General features: G+C 47.6%; 1 protein-coding gene across 2 annotated transcripts in view; it reads right to left on the bottom strand.

The window, feature by feature from the left end:
- HERC4 (HECT and RLD domain containing E3 ubiquitin protein ligase 4) overlaps window positions 1-19,175 on the bottom strand; it is a 164,104-nt gene that overhangs the window by 2,931 nt on the left and 141,998 nt on the right. For both annotated transcript variants that reach the window (XR_003942136.1, XM_030203132.1), the window contains exon 23: window positions 11,417-11,519. Coding sequence is in view for 1 of the 2 variants with exons in the window: in XM_030203132.1 (XP_030058992.1) it covers window positions 11,417-11,519 (103 nt within the window). In the remaining variant the exon portion in view is untranslated. The remainder of the gene's footprint in view (window positions 1-11,416; window positions 11,520-19,175) is intronic.

The raw sequence follows: 19,175 nt of genomic DNA on the forward strand, positions 1-19,175 counted from the left end.
AATAATCACAATTAATACATTTTATTAAATTTAGATATTAGATGTGTATCATATGTCAAAGAATAAAGTGGTTGCTCAAAGCATATACTAACCACAATCGCTCAACTGCACAACACTATGCACAACTTTGTGCAAAAACACACTCAGAACCTTACTGTACCATAAATATTACACTGGGCAGAACCTAATACACCAATATACCACCCATACGGAAAATGCAGACTGTCAACAATATGAAACAAGGGATCATATCATCACAATTCTCATGTAGAGCCACAAAACACCCTAATTCAGGTGGGATAAAATGCCATAAATAAGTAAATAAATAAATATAAACTTTTAACGTTGAGCACCTAATTCTCAAAGTGGACATATTCCAAACACTATAATGAAAATAAAATGATCTTTTCTACCTTTTTGTCTGGTGAGTTTTTCTGATCATGCTGGCCCAGTATGATTCTGCTGCTATCTGTCCTCAGTGCAGGTCAGGAAGTCATCCTCCTTAAATATCTCCCTGGCAACCCAGGACACCTCCAGCCAACCCCCCTTGCTCTCCCAGCAGTAAGGTAAACAAACCATAAACCAATTTCTACAACCGCTAGAGGGCTTTCACTGCAGCTCCTGCTGTGAGGATGGAGGTAAATCAACAATTTAAACCCCTCAGAGCACAGCAGGGGAGGCTTAGCCTGTCCAAGCCTCTTATACCGGGCGCCTATGGGGATAATGCAAAATTAAGAACGGACTGCAAAGTTAGACAAGGTGAATTGACGAAACTTGAAAAATCACTAAATCCAGAGTATGCCAACAAAATGGTGGTAAGTTAACATGCTTTTGCAGGCCTAAATTGTTAAGGAATGAAAGAAAGACAGAGACACTAGGATGATTAGGTGTATCTACATGAATATTAAAAATCGCCTAAAATGGGGAACTTCACTGAAGCATCGGCTATGGTTTGCAGAATCTTAACCCAATTCATTTATCAAACCCGGAGGGCAATAAAACAGTAACAGATGTAGCGAGGTTATGCATAGAAATCTTTACAACCATAACTTCAAGATATATAAATAGACCAGCTGGAAGCTCCAAAAGAGATAAATGATCCAAAAAAATAAATGTTAGACCTCCACTCTCCTTGATGCTCTAGAGTGTAAATAAAATGAAAAATCCAGTGGTTAACAACTAGCTAGTGGCCCTCACCCTCCCTTAACTACGTTTCTGTGAGACACAAGCTAGGACTACCTATTCTTTAATACGATCATGAACAGAACATTTAGAATGCAATGGACGACAAGAAAGCAAATGACAATGGAGTAGAGAAACCAGACCAAAGAGTGAGACAAGAGCTTAACCTCAAACACCTGACCCCATGAAAAGAAGCAGCTGTTGGTACTCTTTCAGGTCTATGGCCCCAAATGACAGGAACAGGGCAGGGAGATTCTTCTGACATCACACAAAGAGAACTTTTGTCTGATGAAGACAAGTGACTATAAATGCATAAAAACATGGTCCCAATGAAGTGAAGTCAGGCTCAAGAGTAAACCCCAGCAACTGCAAAGTGAAGATGGCCCTACAGCAATCAAGCCAAATCTGCCTCTAATAGTAAGTAGTAATACAATGTTATCAAACCCCTATCCAGACTAGCATGGAGCACACTAACTAAGGAAGTCATGATGGATTCTGTACTATGACTGGCATGGATAACTAACCAATGTTTGTTCTACAAATTTATTCAACTGGTACTTCTACCACGTATGAGCCCATTGTCACTAATGCACCAATGTTTCATTTGGTACCCTAGACATAGCTACAACTAACACGCCTTGAGCTACTACTGAAACAAATGTGAACTAAATCCAATCTCATTTCTCCCTTCCCTTTACCCAGACTTGCACGTGAAATGTTTCAAATTTTTGGGAGCAAAGATCTAAAGTAGCAAAATTTGCTCACTCCTTGTTTTACCAGGGTTCTCGATCAGGATTTAGCATGTTAGCCAGGGAGAAGACATTCTTGCCTGTCCCTGACAGAGACATCATCCTGAGCTTCAATGTTTCTGCATCTGACAAAAGAACTAGTGAAATTGAAACAAAAGTTTAAAGCAAATTAAAATTCATATAAAACAGCTAATGAAAAAATATTACCAAAGCTCATAGTGTGCAGAAATATTTGAAAAGTGTTAAAAAACTAAAAAAGTGAAGATGATGATATGTAGAAAAATAATCAAGAAGAAGAAGCAGACATCAACAGGAAGAGATGAAGACAAAATCTGATAATAGTGTGTGGACATTTAGCATCAAAACACAATGGTGGTGGTTAATTCCATAAAGGAATCCTGTTCCGAGGGAATGGGTCCTCAGAAGCTTAGCTGAGATTAGGTGGCAGAGCCGGTGGTGGGAGGCGGGGCTGGTGGTTGGGAGGCGAGGATAGTGCTGGGCAGACTTATACGGTCTGTGCCCTGAAAATGACAGATGCAAATCAAGGTAAGGTATACACAAAAAGTAGCACATATGACTTTATCTTGTTGGGCAGACTGGATGGACCATGCAGGTCTTTTTCTGCCGTCATCTACTATGTTACTATGTTACTACTACCCTGTTTCCCCAAAAGTAAGACATCCCCCGAAAATAAGACCTAGTAGAGGTTTTCCTGAATTGGTAGATATAAGGCCTCCCCCGAAAGTAAGACCTAGCAAATTTTTGTTTGAAAGCAGGGCCGCAGAGAGCCGGACAAGGCCGCCCCCGGGCTGCCCCCCACCCAAGGTCGCCGGGCTCCCCCCCCACCCACACTCCGTCGTTCCCGGAACTAACCTTAAACGCCTCCTTTCACCTTCGCAGCAAGCAGCAGCAGGGCAGACCTCTCCTTCCTTCTGTGCCCCGCCCTCGTGGACGTTACGTCAGGCGAGGGCGGGACATGGAAGGAAGGAGTGGCCTGCTCTGCTGATGCTTGCTGCGAAGGTGAAAGGAGGCGTTTAAGGTTAGTTCCGGGAGCGATGGAGGGCGGGCGGGCCAACCCCGATGTTTCCCTGAAAAATAAGGCAGCCCCTGAAAATAAAACCTAGCACATTTTGGGGGGCAAAAATTAATATAAGACAGTGTCTTATTTTCGGGGAAACACGGTACCTAGAGACCTATGAATTTAAAAAAAATGTCAGATCTTGAAAGAAGCTTTTTCAATTTGTCATATTGCAGGCAACTTGGTTCATCTTTCCAGAATACTATTTATCAAGAGCTTCTTTTATCAAGCCGTGCTAGCGGTTCCCGCATGGCAATGCCGACGGAGCCCACTGAAAGTGAATGGGCTTTGTTGGCATTACCACACTGGGAGATGCTAACGCAGCTTGATAAGAGAGGCCCTAAATGCGCTGGCTCCAAAGTATTCAGCGTCTTAGATGGGGGCAAGACAACCCATCATATTCTAACTAGCATTTAAAGTGGAATCAAAAATAGTTAGGACCCTGTTTACTAAGCAGCGCTAAGGATACGTTAGCATTTTTAGCACGTGCTAATGATTAGCACGCACTAAAAGCAAATGCTACATACCTGTAGAAGGTATTCTCCGAGGACAGCAGGCTGATTGTTCTCACTGATGGGCGACGTCCACGGCAGCCCCTCCAATCGGAAACTTCTCTAGCAAAGGCCTTTGCTAGTACTCGCGCGCCCATGCACACAGCACATGCGCAGCCGTCTTCCCGCCCGAACCGGCTCGTGTTCGTCAGTCCCATATGTAGCAAAACAAAGGCAAGGGAAGACACAACTCCAAAGGGGAGGCGGGCAGGTTTGTGAGAACAATCAGCCTGCTGTCCTCGGAGAATACCTTCTACAGGTATGTAGCATTCGCTTTCTCCGAGGACAAGCAGGCTGCTTGTTCTCACTGATGGGGTATCCCTAGCCCCCAGGCTCACTCAAAACAACAAACATGGTCAATTGGGCCTCGCAACGGCGAGGACATAACTGAGATTGACCTAACAATTTATCCAACTAACTGAGAGTGTAGCCTGGAACAGAATAAACATGGGCCTAGGGGGGTGGAGTTGGATTCTAAACCCCGAACAGATTCTGAAGCACTGACTGCCCGAACCGACTGTCGCGTCGGGTATCCTGCTGCAGGCAGTAATGAGATGTGAATGTGTGGACAGATGACCACGTCGCAGCTTTGCAAATCTCTTCAATAGTGGCTGACTTCAAGTGGGCTACCGACGCTGCCATGGCTCTAACATTATGAGCCGTGACATGACCCTCAAGAGCCAGCCCAGCCTGGGCGTAAGTGAAGGAAATGCAATCTGCTAGCCAATTGGATATGGTGCGTTTCCCCACAGCCACTCCCCTCCTGTTGGGATCAAAAGAAACAAACAATTGGGCGGACTGTCTGTTGGGCTGTGTCCGCTCCAGATAGAAGGCCAATGCTCTCTTGCAGTCCAATGTGTGCAGCTGACGTTCAGCAGGGCAGGAATGAGGACGGGGAAAGAATGTTGGCAAGACAATTGACTGGTTCAGATGGAACTCCGACACAACCCTTGGCAAGAACTTAGGGTGAGTGCGGAGGACTACTCTGTTATGATGAAATTTGGTGTAAGGGGCCTGGGCTACCAGGGCCTGAAGCTCACTGACTCTACGAGCTGAAGTAACTGCCACCAAGAAAATGACCTTCCAGGTCAAGTACTTCAGATGGCAGGAGTTCAGTGGCTCAAAAGGAGGTTTCATCAGCTGGGTGAGAACGACATTGAGATCCCATGACACTGTAGGAGGCTTGACAGGGGGCTTTGACAAAAGCAAACCTCTCATGAAGCGAACAACTAAAGGCTGTCCTGAGATCGGCTTACCTTCCACACGGTAATGGTATGCACTGATTGTGCTAAGGTGAACCCTTACAGAGTTGGTCTTGAGACCAGACTCAGACAAGTGCAGAAGGTATTCAAGCAGGGTCTGTGTAGGACAAGAGCGAGGATCTAGGGCCTTGCTGTCACACCAGACGGCAAACCTCCTCCATAGAAAAAAAACTCCTCTTAGTGGAATCTTTCCTGGAAGCAAGCAAGATACGGGAGACACCCTCTGACAGACCCAAAGAGGCAAAGTCTACGCTCTCAACATCCAGGCCGTGAGAGCCAGAGACTGGAGGCTGGGATGCAGAAGCGCCCCTTCGTCCTGTGTGATGAGGGTCGGAAAACACTCCAATCTCCACGGTTCTTCGGAGGACAACTCCAGAAGAAGAGGGAACCAGATCTGACGCGGCCAAAACGGAGCAATCAGAATCATGGTGCCTCGGTCTTGCTTGAGTTTCAACAAAGTCTTCCCCACCAGAGGTATGGGAGGATAAGCATACAGCAGGCCTTCCCCCCAGTGCAGGAGGAAGGCATCCGATGCCAGGCTGCCGTGGGCCTGAAGTCTGGAACAGAATTGAGAGACCTTGTGGTTGGCCTGAGATGCAAAGAGATCCACCAAGGGGGTGCCCCACACCTGGAAGATCTGCCGCACTACTCTGGAATTGCGCGACCACTCGTGAGGTTGCATAATCCTGCTCAACCTGTCGGCCAGACTGTTGTTTACGCCTGCCAGATATGTGGCTTGGAGCAACATGCCGTAACGGCAAGCCTACAGCCACATGCTGACGGCTTCCTGACACAGGGGTCGAGATCCGGTGCCCCCCTGCTTGTTGATGTAATACATGGCAACCTGGTTGTCTGTCTGAATTTGGATAATTTGGTGGGACAGCCGATCTCTGAAAGCCTTCAGAGCGTTCCAGACCGCTCGTAACTCCAGGAGATTGATCTGCAGATCGCGTTCCTGGAGGGACCAGCTTCCCTAGGTGTGAAGCCCATCGACATGAGCTCCCCACCCCAGGAGAGACGCATCCGTAGTCAGCACTTTTTGTGGCTGTGGAATTTGGAAAGGACGTCCCAGAGTCAAATTGGACCAAATCGTCCACCAATACAGGGATTTGAGAAAACTCGTGGACAGGTGGATCATGTCTTCTAGATCCCCAGCAGCCTGAAACCACTGGGAAGCTAGGGTCCATTGAGCAGATCTCATGTGAAGGCGGGCCATGGGAGTCACATGAACTGTGGAGGCCATGTGGCCCAGCAATCTCAACATCTGCCGAGCTGTGATCTGCTGGGACGCTCGCACCCGGGAGACGAGGGACAACAAGTTGTTGGCTCTCACCTCTGGGAGATAGGCACGAGCCGTCCGAGAATCCAGCAGAGCTCCTATGAATTCGAGTTTCTGCACTGGGAGAAGATGGGACTTTGGATAATTTATCACAAACCCCAGTAGTTCCAGGAGGCGAATAGTCATCTGCATGGACTGTAGAGCTCCTGCCTCGGATGTGTTCTTCACCAACCAATCGTTGAGATATGGGAACATGTGTACCCCCAGCCTGCGAAGTGCCGCCGCTACTACAGCCAAGCACTTCGTGAACACTCTGGGCGCAGAGGCAAGCCCAAAGGGTAGCACACAGTACTGGAAGTGACGTGTGCCCAGCTGGAATCGCAGATACTGTCTGTGAGCTGGCAGTATCGGGATGTGTGTGTAGGTGTCTTTCAAGTCCAGAGAGCATAGCCAATCGTTTTCCTGAATCATGGGGAGAAGGGTGCCCAGGGAAAGCATCCTGAACTTTTCTTTGACCAGATATTTGTTCAGGGCCCTTAGGTCTAGGATGGGACGCATCCCCCCTGTTTTCTTTTCCACAAGGAAGTACCTGGAATAGAATCCCAGCCCTTCCTGCCCGGATGGCACGGGCTCGACTGCATTGGCGCTGAGAAGGGCGGAGAGTTCCTCTGCAAGTACCTGCTTGTGTTGGAAGCTGTAAGACTGAGCTCCCGGTGGACAATTTGGAGGTTCTGAGGCCAAATTGAGGGTGTATCCTTGCCGGACTATTTGGAGAACCCACTGATCGGAGGTTATGAGAGGACACATTTGGTGAAAAACTTTCAACCTCCCTCCGACCGGCAGGTCGCCCGGCACTGACACTTGGATGTCGGCTATGCTCTGCTGGAGCTAGTCAAAAGCTCGTCCCTTGCTTTTGCTGGGGTGCCGAGGGGCCTTGCTGAGGCGCACGCTGCTGACGAGAGCGAGCGCGCTGGGGCTTAGCCTGGGCCGCAGGCTGTCGAGAAGGAAGATTGTACCTACGCTTACCAGAAGAGTAGGGAACAGTCTTCCTTCCCCCAAAAAATAGTCTACCTGTAGAGGTAGAAGCTGAAGGCTGCCGGCGGGAGAACTTGTCGAAAGCGGTGTCCCGCTGGTGGAGCTGCTCTACCACCTGTTCGACTTTCTCTCCAAAAATATTATCCGCACGGCAAGGCGAGTCCGCAATCCGCTGCTGGATCCTATTCTCCAGGTCGGAGGCACGCAGCCATGAGAGTCTGCGCATCACCACACCTTGAGCAGCGGCCCTGGACGCAACATCAAAGGTGTCATACACCCCTCTGGCCAGGAATTTTCTGCACGCCTTCAGCTGCCTGACCACCTCCTGAAATGGCTTGGCTTGCTCAGGGGGGAGCTTGTCCACCAAGCCCGCCAACTGCCGCACATTGTTCCGCATATGTATGCTCGTGTAGAGCTGGTAAGACTGGATTTTGGCCACGAGCAAAGAAGAATGGTAGGCCTTCCTCCCAAAGGAGTCTAAGGTTCTAGAGTCCTTGCCCGGGGGCGCCGAAGCATGCTCCCTAGAACTCTTAGCCTTCTTTAGGGCCAGATCCACCACACCAGAGTCGTGAGGCAACTGAGTGCGCATCAGCTCTGGGTCCCCATGGATCCGGTACTGGGACTCGATCTTCTTGGGAATGTGGGGATTACTTAATGGCTTGGTCCAGTTCGCCAGCAATGTCTTTTTTAGGACATGATGCATGGGTACTGTGGACGCTTCCTTAGGTGGATAAGGATAGTCCAGGAGCTCAAACATTTCAGCCCTGGGCTCGTCCTCCACAACCACCGGGAAGGGGATGGCCATAGACATCTCCCGGACAAAGGCCGCGAAAGACAGACTCTCGGGAGGAGAAAGCTGCCTTTTAGGGGAGGGAGTGGGATCCGGAGGAAGGCCATCAGACTCCTCGTCAGAGAAATATCTGATGTCCTCCTCCTCCTCCCACGAGGCCTCACCATCGGTATCAGACACAAGTTCACGGACCTGTGTCTGAAGCCGTGCCCGGCTCGACTCCGTGGAACCACGGCCACGGTGTGGGCATCGAGAGGTAGACTCCCTCGCCGGCGAAGCTCCCTCCGCCGATGTCGTCGGGGAGCCTTCCTGGGAGGCGACCGCAGTCAGTACCGCAAGCGGCACCGATGTCGGAGACCTCACCCCGGGCAAAGGGCCAGCCAGTGCCTCACTCGACGGTACCGGTGGCGCAAGCACCCCCGGTACCGGAGGGGAAGGGCGCAACAGCTCTCCCAGGATCTCTGGGAGAACGGCCCGGAGACTCTCGTGCAGAGCGGCTGTGGAGAAAGACATGGAAGCCGATGCAGGTGTCGATGTTAGAGTCTGTTCCGGGCGTGGAGGCTGTTCCGGGCTGTCCAAAGTGGAGCGCATCGACACCTCCTGAACAGAGGGTGAGCGGTCGTCTCGGTGCCCATGCCTACTGGGTGCCGACTCCCTTGGTGACCCAGAGCTCTCGGTACCGATATGGGAAGGAGACCGGTGTCGATGCTTCTTTGACTTTTTCAAACGAAGCATGTCACCGGAGCTTCCCAGTACCGACGAGGAGGACGTAGGATCCAGCCGTCGCTTCCTCGGGGCCGAGGCCGAAGAAGGTCGGTCTCGGGGGGGCTGTACCGCAGGAGCCCTCAGGGTAGGGGGAGACCCACCCGAAGGCTCACCGCCACCAGCAGGGGAATGGACAGCCCTCACCTGCACTCCAGTCGAAGCACCACCGTCCGACGACATCAGCAGAAGTGGAGGACCCGGTACCACCGACGCAGCCTTCCGATGTCTCGGCCCCGATGCAGAGGGTCGATGCAGTCGCGGCCGAGGACGGAGGTCTTGACGCTGTCGACGTCGACGCACTCGATACTCCCGGTGCCGATGCCGACGAAGAGCCTGAGAACAAAACGTTCCACTGGGCCAATCTCGCTACCTGAGTCCTTTTCTGTAAAAGGGCGCAAAGACTGCAGGCCTGCGGGCGGTGCCCAGCCCCCAGACACTGAAGACACGACGCGTGCCTGTCAGTGAGCGAGATTACCCGGGCGCACTGGGTGCACTTCTTGAAGCCGCTGGGAGACTTCGATGACATGGGCGGAAAAATCACACCGGCGAAATCAAAACTCGTAATTGCGGTAAGGCACCAAAAAGAGGGGGAGAAAAAAATTCGACCCGAGGCCTCAAAAGTGCCTACCCCGGAAACGAAAAGAAACTTAACGGGGCAAAAACTGGAAATACAGGAAGGGGAAAAAGACCGAAAAGGCCTTCTTCCGAAATCCTTTTTCCCTTTTTTTTTTACTAGCGAAAAGCCAAAAAAGACGCGCGAGGTCAACTTAAGGGGCGCGAAAGGCGTAACACGACCGTACCGAGCGCGGACAAAAGAAGACTGACGAACACGAGCCGGTTCGGGCGGGAAGACGGCCGCGCATGCGCGGTGCGCATAGGCGCGCGAGGACTAGCAAAGGCCTTTGCTAGAGAAGTTTCCGATTGGAGGGGCTGCCATGGACGTCACCCATCAGTGAGAACAAGCAGCCTGCTTGTCCTCGGAGAACACTAAGTCGCCCACAGGTACAAATGGGCCACTGTAGCGTTTAACGCGCGCTACAAACACTAGCACGACTTAGGCCCAGATGCACTAAACGTTTTTCATCGTTAAATGAGCCCTTAAGGAAGAATTTCCTATCCTTTCCATGCACTAAAGCCTATTTTCCAACGACAGTAGCAGCTAACGAAAACTGAATGCAGATGAGCAATTCTTCTACAAATCCCATTGAAATGACATGCACTAACCTTTTCCGATTCGTTTAACGCAGGAAAACACCGTGAAATCTAACGAGAGTCTGTACCTCTCGTTAGGGCTGTCTGCTAGAAGTTTACAAAATCCATTAAAAAAAATAACTGGGGGGGCGAATACGCGTTAGGGGCGTCCTTTATTGACGCCCCAGGTCGCTGCTGCTCCCCTCTCCCTCAGCACCAAAAAAAAAAAAAAGGATCGGGAGGGGGCAAGGGCGCTCGTCATGAGCGTCCTGTATGGACGCCTTGCCCCCCCCCCCCCCCCCCCGCACGAAAAATCTCCAATTTTAGCACCCCTGGGCCGGCCCTCCTCCCTTCCTGTGTATTCTCCCACACTAGCTCCGCCTCCTGCCATGCTCCGGTCCCGTGCCCCGCCCCCTTTGGTCGTGGCTGCCGCTCCCCCCTCCAACGACCCCCCCCCCCTTTGCCTTACCGGCCTGTGCAGCACCTCTCACCTCTGCTGCACGGGCAAGAACAGCTGATCGGCGATTCAGAAGGCCTCCTCAGACGTCCCTTCTTTCTTCCTGAGCCCGCCCTCCTCTGACTGAGCCCGCCCTCCTCTGACGTAGTTTACCTACGTCAGAGGAGGGCGGGCTCAGGAAGAAAGAAGGGACGTCTGAGGAGGCCTTCTGAATCGCCGATCAGCTGTTCTTGCCCGTGCAGCAGAGGTGAGAGGCGCTGCACGGGCCAGTAAGGCAAAGGGGGGGGGGGGGGTCGTTGGGGGGGGGGAGCGGCAGCCACGACCAAAGGGGGGGGGGACGGCGGGACTGGAGCATGGCAGGAGGCGGAGCTAGTGTGGGAGAATACACAGGAAGGGAGGAGGGCCGGCCCGGGGCTGGGGCTGCTAAAATTTGAGTTTTTTTGTGCTGGGGGGGGGGGGGGGGGGGGGGAGCGGGGAGCAGCGGGGGGCAAGGCGTCCATACAGGACGCTCATGACGAGCGCCTTTGCCCCCTCCCGAAACACAAGTGTTTGTGGGGGTTTTTTTTTTTTTTTTTTGACAGCTGGGCCTTTGTGGCATGCGCAGAGCAGCCAGCATAACGCTTGGCTGCTCTGCGCATGCTTTAGGCGCTGATTATCGACGGGTTTAACGATGCTGTGATACATCCTACTTTGCAATACCGCTCCGAACATTTCTGGAGTGTTTTTGTAGTGCATTCCTCGTTTTTTTAAAATGGTTAAGCACTTTTACGTTTCTTATTTTTTAACATTTGGTTGATGCATCTGGGCCTTAGTAAACAGGGTCCTTAGAGTTTTCAGTTTAAAACAAAAGCACTAACTTAAGGCCTTGAATGAAAATGTTTGGGAGATTCATTAGTATTGGAAGGCAGTTTATAAATATTTTAAATAAATCAACTTAGATACCTACAAGGGATTTAATATGAACACCAGTGTTTGTCATCTCTGAAGGAATGAAGAAATGTAAAAAATATTATCTAAAAACCTAGAAATATGATTGTCAATTTATATGGAGAATTTAGGTTTGAACACTATACTTACACAAAAACTGCTTTTTCTTTTCCAGTGGCAAGTCATGAAACACTTCCCAAAACAGTTTAATTGTAGTGTGCTCTGCCCAGTACTCGCCTTTGTATTCTGTGTTCTAATGAAAATAAAATCACAGTTTTTTTGTTTGGATGAGCTTATTCCAACTGCTTATACAATACACTTCTAAGTACAGTAAATGACAAAACAGGATGTATGCAAAATAAGAGATCTTTAATTACACAGATAGAAATGAGTAGATACGACAGATACATGAACAGACAGTAGCTAGGGCTGAAGCCTTGACAATTGGTACCATTGCTCACAAGCTTCAAACTTCTGCAAATTCAACACCCCTTATGCCAATTTTGAAAAGTAAATACGAACATTCTTCCTGGTATTTATAAACTTAGATCAATTGTAAACTAAATGTAGAGAAACAGTTGCAGAAAATTATTTTACAAATCGGTTTTCAAGAACAGTACTCTGACAAACCAGTCTTTGAAGTCTGTTTTCAGTACTACTTCCAGAGCATATTAATTTTGGAGCACAGAACAGGCAAAATAAAATATTTTGTGTGAGGTATGTGTTTCTTCCATCTGACATTTAGAGAGCAATTTTCAAAGTAATTTCTGCAGGCAAAAACAGTATTTTATCTACATAATTCAGCTGTCTAAAAATCATCCACCCTATGTCAGGGGCATAGCGAGACACACAATTTTGGGAGGGCGTGAAAACCCCACTCCACGGCCCTCTCCTCCATGTCCAGCATCTCTCCCGCTCCACCACCCGGTGATCTAGGAGTCTCTTAACTGCATTCCTCCAAGCCTCCCCCCACCTTTACCTTTTAAATCCTTCTCTTCTTTGGCGGCAGTAAACAGCAACTCACACCCGTTGCTTGCGCCAGCCTCGAGCCTTCCTTCTGGAAGTTGCATCAGAGGGAAGGCTTGGGGCCGGTGTGAGCAATACATACGAGTCCCTGCTGGTGAAGAAGAGAAGGATTTAAAAGGTAATGGGGGCTTGGGGGAATGCAGTTAAGAGAACCCCGATCATGGGGGGGGGGGGGGGGGGGAGGGAGAGATGCCAGGAGTCTTAGGCAGGTGGGTTTTGGGGGGGATCCCTGCCAGCTACATCGCTGCTGGGTGGGCCTGTGCCCACCCAGGCCCACTCATGGCTAGGCCACTGCTGTACATACAGTGGTGGAAATAAGTATTTGATCCCTTGCTGATTTTGTAAGTTTGCCCACTGACAAAGACATGAGCAGCCCATAATTGAAGGGTAGGTTATTGGTAACAGTGAGAGATAGCACATCACAAATTAAATCCGGAAAATCACATTGTGGAAAGTATATGAATTTATTTGCATTCTGCAGAGGGAAATAAGTATTTGATCCCCCACCAACCAGTAAGAGATCTGGCCCCTACAGACCAGGTAGATGCTCCAAATCAACTTGTTACCTGCATGACAGACAGCTGTCGGCAATGGTCACCTGTATGAAAGACACCTGTCCACAGACTCAGTGAATCAGTCAGACTCTAACCTCTACAAAATGGCCAAGAGCAAGGAGCTGTCTAAGGATGTCAGGGACAAGATCATACACCTGCACAAGGCTGGAATGGGCTACAAAACCATCAGTAAGACGCTGGGCGAGAAGGAGACAACTGTTGGTGCCATAGTAAGAAAATGGAAGAAGTACAAAATGACTGTCAATCGACAAAGATCTGGGGCTCCACGCAAAATCTCACCTCGTGGGGTATCCTTGATCATGAGGAAGGTTAGAAATCAGCCTACAACTACAAGGGGGGAACTTGTCAATGATCTCAAGGCAGCTGGGACCACTGTCACCACGAAAACCATTGGTAACACATTACGACATAACGGATTGCAATCCTGCAGTGCCCGCAAGGTCCCCCTGCTCCGGAAGGCACATGTGACGGCCCGTCTGAAGTTTGCCAGTGAACACCTGGATGATGCCGAGAGTGATTGGGAGAAGGTGCTGTGGTCAGATGAGACAAAAATTGAGCTCTTTGGCATGAACTCAACTCGCCGTGTTTGGAGGAAGAGAAATGCTGCCTATGACCCAAAGAACACCGTCCCCACTGTCAAGCATGGAGGTGGAAATGTTATGTTTTGGGGGTGTTTCTCTGCTAAGGGCACAGGACTACTTCACCGCATCAATGGGAGAATGGATGGGGCCATGTACCGTACAATTCTGAGTGACAACCTCCTTCCCTCCGCCAGGGCCTTAAAATGGGTCGTGGCTGGGTCTTCCAGCACGACAATGACCCAAAACATACAGCCAAGGCAACAAAGGAGTGGCTCAGGAAGAAGCACATTAGGGTCATGGAGTGGCCTAGCCAGTCACCAGACCTTAATCCCATTGAAAACTTATGGAGGGAGCTGAAGCTGCGAGTTGCCAAGCGTCAGCCCAGAACTCTTAATGATTTAGAGATGATCTGCAAAAAGGAGTGGACCAAAATTCCTCCTGACATGTGTGCAAACCTCATCATCAACTACAGAAGACATCTGACCGCTGTGCTTGCCAACAAGGGTTTTGCCACCAAGTATTAGGTCTTGTTTGCCAGAGGGATTAAATACTTATTTCCCTCTGCAGAATGCAAATAAATTCATATACTTTCCACAATGTGATTTTCCGGATTTAATTTGTGATGTGCTATCTCTCACTGTTACTAATAACCTACCCTTCAATTATGGGCTGCTCATGTCTTTGTCAGTGGGCAAACTTACAAAATCAGCAAGGGATCAAATACTTATTTCCACCACTGTATATCATTATTTAAAAAGGTATATTATATTAATCTGAAATTAAAACAGCTTTCAAGTGTTTCCTAAAAAGCAGGTATTCAGACTCTAGTATCCAAACTTCAGGTAAGCAGTACTAGACTTTGTGAAGAAGCCACCGCAAATGCAGAATTCTGATTGGTTTCTTTCAAAAAGATCTCTAGCTTCTTTTACCTATGTGACTTGGAGGAGCATTTTCAATATGATATTCAAATGGCGAAATAAACGCTTATCGGAAAATGTTTAAAAATGCAAGTCCATAATGGAAGAACTAAACGTTTTACGATATTCGAAAATACACAACAAAAAGGTTTAGAAAGAGGAAGCACTGCAAATGTCATAAATGTTTGAAGATAAACATTTTTGCCAATCTAAAATATACTACACAAAATGTGCAACAACGGTACTGGTCCCTGTGTCAAGAAAACATCAATGGCAATGGCAGCACGTTCTCTCCATGTGGAAAACATGCACATATATCTCCTTCACGTGGAGGAACGTTCCTCAGTGTGGCCAGTCATGTCTCTTCAGAGATAGCTGGTCCTCCTGTGAGTCAGGAACAGGAGAGAAATTTTTAAGAACCACCACCACCTCCCCCCCAACATTATCTCCATAAGGACATGGCGATCCATTAGAAGCATGTGTTCAAAAAAAGTGCCGCTGATAAGCGGAGAACTCGAACGCCCCACGAGAAAACACAAACAAAAGAGTGGGATGTTTGACCACGGAAAAACAAATCCTGGAGACAAAAATGTATAAAAACTTCTTTATTATTAGAAACATGCATATATACATAAAGTCGTTAAACAATGATAATAAATAATGACAGAAAAGAATTATATATAGCTCATATTGAAACTTAATCATAAAACCACACAAATACATATATATGTATGTCATATCATTAAAAAATGATAATAAAATGATAATAAAGTACACACAAATGAATAATAATAATAACCATATGTTAAAGAAAATCAAGAAAAATATAGACAAATTAAAACATAAAAGAGTGTACTTATGTGCAATTGAAAATATAAAAATATAATGATAACAATAAAAGTAAGGGACTAGGCAATAATATATAGTAACCAAAATATACTGTTTATAGACTCCTGAGGCAGGCCTGACGGCCGAAACACAACTGTTGTGTTGAGTCTTTTCTAATAATAAAGAAGTTTTTATACATTTTTGTCTCCAGGATTTGTTTTTCCGTGGTCAAACATCCCACTCTTTTCTTTGGATCCATTAGAAGCACCTTGGCAAGGTGAGTTTGAAGTAGTACCCCCAGGATCACAGCACCACTCAAGTGCAACCACCATACATAGGCAGGGTCACATACAGTGAAGTACCTTTATTGTTGCAATACATGTTATTGAGTTTTCCTAAGAAAGAATAACAAAACATTGTTGAGATCAGAATATCCAATAACAATTATGGGGCCCCCTCCACTAAACCATTCAATGCTAAAATGAGGGGCTGCACATTATCTGCATACCCTCCTTGAACCTCCTGCTGGGACTGGTGCGGTTTATAAGTCATGGATTGGATTGGATTGGGATGGGTTGCGAACCCCTGCTATAGGAGGAGCCTGACCAGTGGTCTGTAATGCAAGACCGATAGAAACTCAGACCACCTCTAGAGTTGTTCTAGGAGTCTCAGAGCTCCTGGGATTCTGAGGAGGAGCCAGAGATCTCAGAGGAGGGATCCACAGTTCTCTCTTCAGATCCTCTCCTCATCAAACAAGAAGAGTTCTTTCATTGATTTTCTCATATGAGATGGCTCAGGCTATCCTATTTCAATTAGAGGCTGAGTAGGAGCCCAGGGTCAAAATCTTGGATAACCTCCAATTGTTTGACCCACCTAAGGAGGCTGTGAAGGTGCCTGTTCATACAGTCCTGAAGCAGATTTGGATGAGAATGTGGAAGTCTCCCGCTCTGTCTCCTATTAACAAAAAGGTCAATTCTATATGCAGTGTCCAGAACACACCTGGGTTTGAAAAGCAGCAGCTTCCTCACCATTCCATGGTGGTTGAATCCACTCTCAAAAAATCCAAAAGTTTCAGGACTCACTCTATAGTGTCCCTAGGATGGGAAGGTAGTGATAACACGTGGAACCTGGGGGACCACTCTCCCTCACCACGGCTCTTAGATTCCAGAGCCCAAGATGTGTTCAGGAAATAAAACACAACACGGATTACAAGTGAATAGCTTGAAGCCAGGTTTCAGGAGAGGTTGTAACAGACAGCGGCGTACCTACCCTATATGGCATCCAGGACGGAGTGCACGCGTGCACACACACACATTCCTGGGCAGAGCACACCCCCCCCTCCTCCAAGCAAGGTGTGAGGAGCAGGCACGCAGCTGTTGGCTCTGCTGGGACCTTGCCCCCTTGGACTTTAACTTCCTGTTCTGGAGCAGGGTACCGGCAGAGCCAACAGCCATGCACCCCCTTGCTGTCGGCACCTGGGGTGGATCACCCTTACCATCCCACTCTAGGTACGTTAGAGGTCACACCTAATCAGAGCACCATTTATTTTAGGTTTTGCTTACACCTTTTTCAGTAGTAGCTCAAGGTGAGTTACATTCAGGTACTCTGGATATTTCTCTGTCCCAGGAGGGCTCACAATCTAAGTCTGTACCTGAAGCAATGGAGGAGCAGCAGCAGGATTTGAACTGGCCACCTCTGGATTGCAAGACCGGTGCTCTAACCACTAGGCCACTCCTCCACTCCACCATTAAAGGAGAGAATTACTTAAAGGCTAATGAAAGCATTTTTCTGTTATGTATGCATGTTGCAAATTTTAACACTAATGTATTTAAGAAGGATCGCTAATCCTTTTGATGTAGTTTTAACATTTACAGGTGGTTGCAGCCCTCCCAGATAAAACCGAGGGATCATATTATCAGCTGTAGCTTGAAAATGAGGTTCATCCTAAGGATTGTCAAACAAATCTCTCCTCCTCTCTCAGCTAAACTGTGCTTTTATTAGCAAATTCCAAACTACAGGTTCATTATATGGCATATCATAATTGGCAAGCAACACAACTTTTCTTTCTCAGGATCTGTCTGTTTCAAGAAGTACATCATATCTTTTTGGCTCACATACTTTCTTCTTGGCAAAGCAACACAGAATTTGCTGTGTTCTCTTTTTATGTCTAGAATTCAAGGTCTAGGCTGGAACATTTTGGTTCAATTGATTAATTTCGTCTGCCAAACATTTACAGTATGTACCCCTTTCAAGGTTACTAGCTTAAGCTACAGAGAAACTTAGTTATATTTCTGACACAGAATTTCATTATTTCACCCTTAGCCCCTGCTGGGCGCTAATTCTCTGATTCCCAGCTTTCTAGTTCTTCTGGGGCTTGTTCTAGGGGGTCCCTTCCATTTCCCTCACAACAGTAGGGCATTGGAATCTTTTGGGAATAGATTGTTTCAGAATGCTGTGCTCACTTTCTTTATAGCATCTTCTCAGTCCTTCATAGGCATGTACTTGCACAATATTGTTCACAGTGTAGCTCAGTTTGTAGACACTCTTCCTAGGGAGAAGCTGGAAGAATTCTGCTCACTGGTAACTAAAGGGAGGTACTGTGGAAAATACATGGGACATGCAACTTATGATATTTTTTATAAAGTATCAAGAACTTCTGCTATGGGTATTGGCACTCACATACTCATCTGGTTGAGGGTCTCAGACCTAAGTTTTTGATGTACAAGAAAAGCTTACTGCCATGCCATGGAGAGAATCTCTTCAGAAATAAGGTGCAAAAGACTTCTACTCTCATCAAGCAGCACAGTGACACTCTTAAGACAATCTCCAGGTTCACTTTGGGCCCAGCCTTGTCCTTCTCAGAGGTGTCAGAGTGGAGGGCAATGGAGATCCCATTCCTCCCAAAGATGCAGGTATCCTCCACTCTCCTATTCCTCCCAATCCAGATAAGAATATCTTTCATCCCAGACAGCAGAGAGCCTAGAAGTCCCAGCCTGCACTGCAGCTAAAGCCACCTGGTTGTCCATTTGAACCAGAATAACCTTATCAGGTAACCGATCTCTAAAAGCCATTAGAGCATTCCATACAGCTCTTAGCTCTGGCAAGTTTATCTGATAACACTTCTCCTGAGCAGACCTTGTATCCTGGGTGTGGAACATTTCTAGATAAGTCCTCACCCCCCCCCCCCCCCCCCCCCCCAAGCCCAGTTCGGATTCATCTGTCATTTAGGGTTGCTTGAATTTGAGGAATTTGGAAGGGGATTCCTCTTGCCAGGGAGTCCCCTGAGTGAGAATTTCAGTCTTGCTTCAACTCAGAAAAAATGAAGTTGCTTACTTGTAGCAGTGTTCTGCAAGAACAGCAGAACATAAATCTTCATAGTCCACCCATCCATCCCCTCAAGGAGTTGTATTACTCTAGTTTGAAATTTTACTGAGGAGGTCCCACATAGAAATGGCATATACAGTCGAACTGCTCAAAAACTTCTGGAAAAAGTTACTGGAATGGTATTTCTCATTCCAGGCTCAATCAATGATGTCACCCATGAGTCAGGGTTTATGTCCTGCTGTACTCATAGAACATCTGCTATAGATAGGTAACTTCATTTTAAGTAGACTGACAATTTTAATATTGTCAGTCTATTGTCTATTAAGGGGCTCATAATCAAAGCAAAAGAAAGTACAAAAAATGGCATGACAGATATATGTATTTCTCACATAAAAACCAAAGCATATAATCAACCCCCCCCCCCCCAAAAAAAAAAAAAAGTCTGATAGTCACCAGAAAAAAGATGTTTCCAGAGGAGACAGATATGAAGATCTTTGCAAAAATACTGGCCTCTAGTTTGGAAATTCGTTGCCGGAGAACGTGGTTAGCTTGACTGAGTTTAAAAAGGGGTTAGACGGTTTCCTAAAGGACAAGTCCATAAACCACTACTAAATGGACTTGGGAAAAATCCGGAGAAAGGCACAGCGAAGGTGACACG

Source organism: Microcaecilia unicolor, chromosome 5, assembly GCF_901765095.1.
Source record: "Microcaecilia unicolor chromosome 5, aMicUni1.1, whole genome shotgun sequence".
NCBI lineage: Eukaryota > Metazoa > Chordata > Amphibia > Gymnophiona > Siphonopidae > Microcaecilia > Microcaecilia unicolor.